The 2,500-nt window shown below is 56.3% G+C and overlaps 1 protein-coding gene across 1 annotated transcript in view; it reads left to right on the plus strand.

Moving 5' to 3' along the window:
* arid1ab (AT-rich interactive domain 1Ab) overlaps window positions 1-2,500 on the plus strand; it is a 70,082-nt gene that overhangs the window by 27,232 nt on the left and 40,350 nt on the right. Inside the window, exons 3-4 of the mRNA XM_063185785.1 lie at window positions 1-881; window positions 2,162-2,281. The exon at window positions 1-881 is cut by the window's left edge and continues 4 nt beyond it. Of these exons, the coding sequence (XP_063041855.1) occupies window positions 1-881; window positions 2,162-2,281 (1,001 nt within the window). The remainder of the gene's footprint in view (window positions 882-2,161; window positions 2,282-2,500) is intronic.

Genomic DNA, 2,500 nt, shown 5'->3' on the forward strand with positions numbered 1-2,500 from the left:
CAGGCTATGGGCAGCACGGGCCCCACGGCCCTCACGGACCCCACGGTCCGGGCCCCTACGGCCACCAGGGCCAGGCGGGCTACTACGGGCAGCAGGGTGGCCCTCCGCACCCCTCCCAGCAGCAGTCCCCGTACCCCCAGACCCCCCACGCATCAGGACCCCCCGGCCAGCCCCCATACTCCCAACAGCAGCAACAACAGCAGCAACAGCCCCCATCCGCCGCTCACGGGCCCCACGGGGCCCCACACGGCCCTCAGTCGGGCCCCTACGGCCAGGCCCAGGGCCCCATGCAGGGAGGAGGGCCCCATCCGCAGCAGCAGCAGCAGGGCCAGTCCCCGTACCCGCACGGCCACCCTCACGCCCACCCCCACTCGCACCCGCACGCGCAGCCGCCCCAGGGGCCCCAGTCTGGGCAGCAGCAGCCTCCGTACGGCCAGGGGCAGCAGCAGGGGCCACCCCAGCAGCAGGGGGGCCCTCCGCAGCAGCAGCCGCCGGGCGGAGGCAGCCAGGGGCCACAGGGTCCACAAGGGCCCCAGTCGCAGCAGCAGCAGCCTGGGTATCCACCTCAGCAGCAGCAGGGCCCTGGCCAACCACCCAGTCAACAGCCTTCTCAGCATCCACAACAGCCACAAACACCATCACAGCAGCAGCAACAGTCACAGCAAGCTCAGCAAGGACCCGGTGGTCAGCAGCAACAGCCAGGCCCGCAGCAAGCGCAACAGCAACAGCAGCAGCAGGCGTCGGGTCCTCCGCAGGCATCCCAGCAGGCCGGTGGTCATGGGCCGGGGTCGCAGGGCCAGCCGTCGCCCTACTCCCAGACGCCGCCGTTGCAGCAGCAGCAGTCTCCTTTCCAGCGCTTCGCACCGCCATCACAAGTCAATGTACGTACAAACTTTTGAATGTTTTGAATGTCTGTGATGGTCAGTTGGTCAGTTCATCTAGTTTGGTGTTGATGCTCTGTTATGACTCTCACAAGCATCAACAATAGTGTTCACAGCCACAGGGTGAACAGCAGGGCTGTAGTCGAGTCCAAGACCAGGGCTAGTCAAGTCTAATGCCGTGTGCAGACCAGGATGGAACGGAGCGAATTAAGCGACGGAAGTCATTATTTCTCTATGGAGGGCACGCGACCTGCGCTACCAAAGCGAATTCGCCAGGAGCGAAGCTTCTTGCTCAACCAGAGCGAATTTTGACGATTAAACTAAATCTAATCGCAGGCGAATTCGCTCTGACGCTGTTCCGCGAAAACCAATCGGAACGTTCATATCTCCGAATGTCCCAGGCCGTCAAGCCAGAGCCTTATGTGATTAGCATATGTCATGTCAATGCTGCGTCTGCAGCGAATACAGCGAATTTAAGGAGAAACTTCTTCTGCTACCCACGCTACCAGGCAGTGTAGCTCGCTCTTGGTCTGGACATGGCATAAGACAATTCCAAGTCCATAGAGGTTCGAGTCCGAGACAAGGGCCGAGTCCAAAAGGGTCCAATTCAAGTCAAGTCGCATGTCGGTCAGAGTAAAAGCAATGAAAATAATGAATGGCAGTAGCTGCTGGTTTTGAAGTGGAGACAGTGTAAAGCAGGGGTGCTCAACTGGCGGACCCAGGTCCGGATGCGGACCCAAACGCAATGTCATCCGGACCAAGACAAAATCCATCTGTATTTAATATGTATAAATTATACATGAGATTTCGCTGCCATGCGATCTATAGGTGTATTTCTGCGAAGCCAGTCTTATGACAAATAAAAGTATCATCACTATGACAACTCAGTGAGTGAGCAAGAGGCCAGTGCGGCCAGCGAGTGAGGCTATTTTCTGCATCGGTCCGTAGCGACTTTTTTGGACCCTGGAAACATACGAAATTTGGCGAGTGGACCTTTTCAGTTTCTAGTTGAGCACCCCTGGTGTAAAGGAAAGGTTATTTGTGAATGCTTCCCAAAATACATGGGTGTATTGTTAAAATTGCATAATCTTTGTTGCATTGGGAATCTTTGGATTGTAGCCAGAATATTTCCTTTGACCTGTTTGTCTGTCTACCTTCTCATCTCACATTCTACTTCTCTCTCTCTCGCGCGCGCTCTCTTGGGATCTCTCTCTCTCTCTCTCTCTCTCTCTCTCTCTCTCTCTCTCTTTCTCTCTCTCTCTCTCTCTCTCTCTCTCCAGGAGTTGTCCCAGGACTCCTTCAGTTCCCAGTCTAGCGGTCCTCCCGCCTCGAATCAGCCCCTGGCCTCCAGTAAGGGGGGGCAGGAGGACAGCATGCAGGGACGACCCTCCAGCCTGCCGGTAAGTGGCTTCTCTCTCTCTCTCTCTCTCTCTCTCTCTCTCTCTCTCTCTCTCTCTCTCTCTCTCTCTCTCTCTCTCTCTCTCTCTCTCTCTCTCTCTCTCTCTCTCTCTCTCTCTCTCTCTCTCTCTCTCCCTCTCTCCTTCTCCAACTCATCACAGTAAATAGCGGTTATTTGTGCTCATGTGGAGAGATGATAAAGGCTTGAAGAAGGCCAGAGT

This window comes from Engraulis encrasicolus, chromosome 20 (assembly GCF_034702125.1).
Source record: "Engraulis encrasicolus isolate BLACKSEA-1 chromosome 20, IST_EnEncr_1.0, whole genome shotgun sequence".
Lineage (NCBI taxonomy): Eukaryota > Metazoa > Chordata > Actinopteri > Clupeiformes > Engraulidae > Engraulis > Engraulis encrasicolus.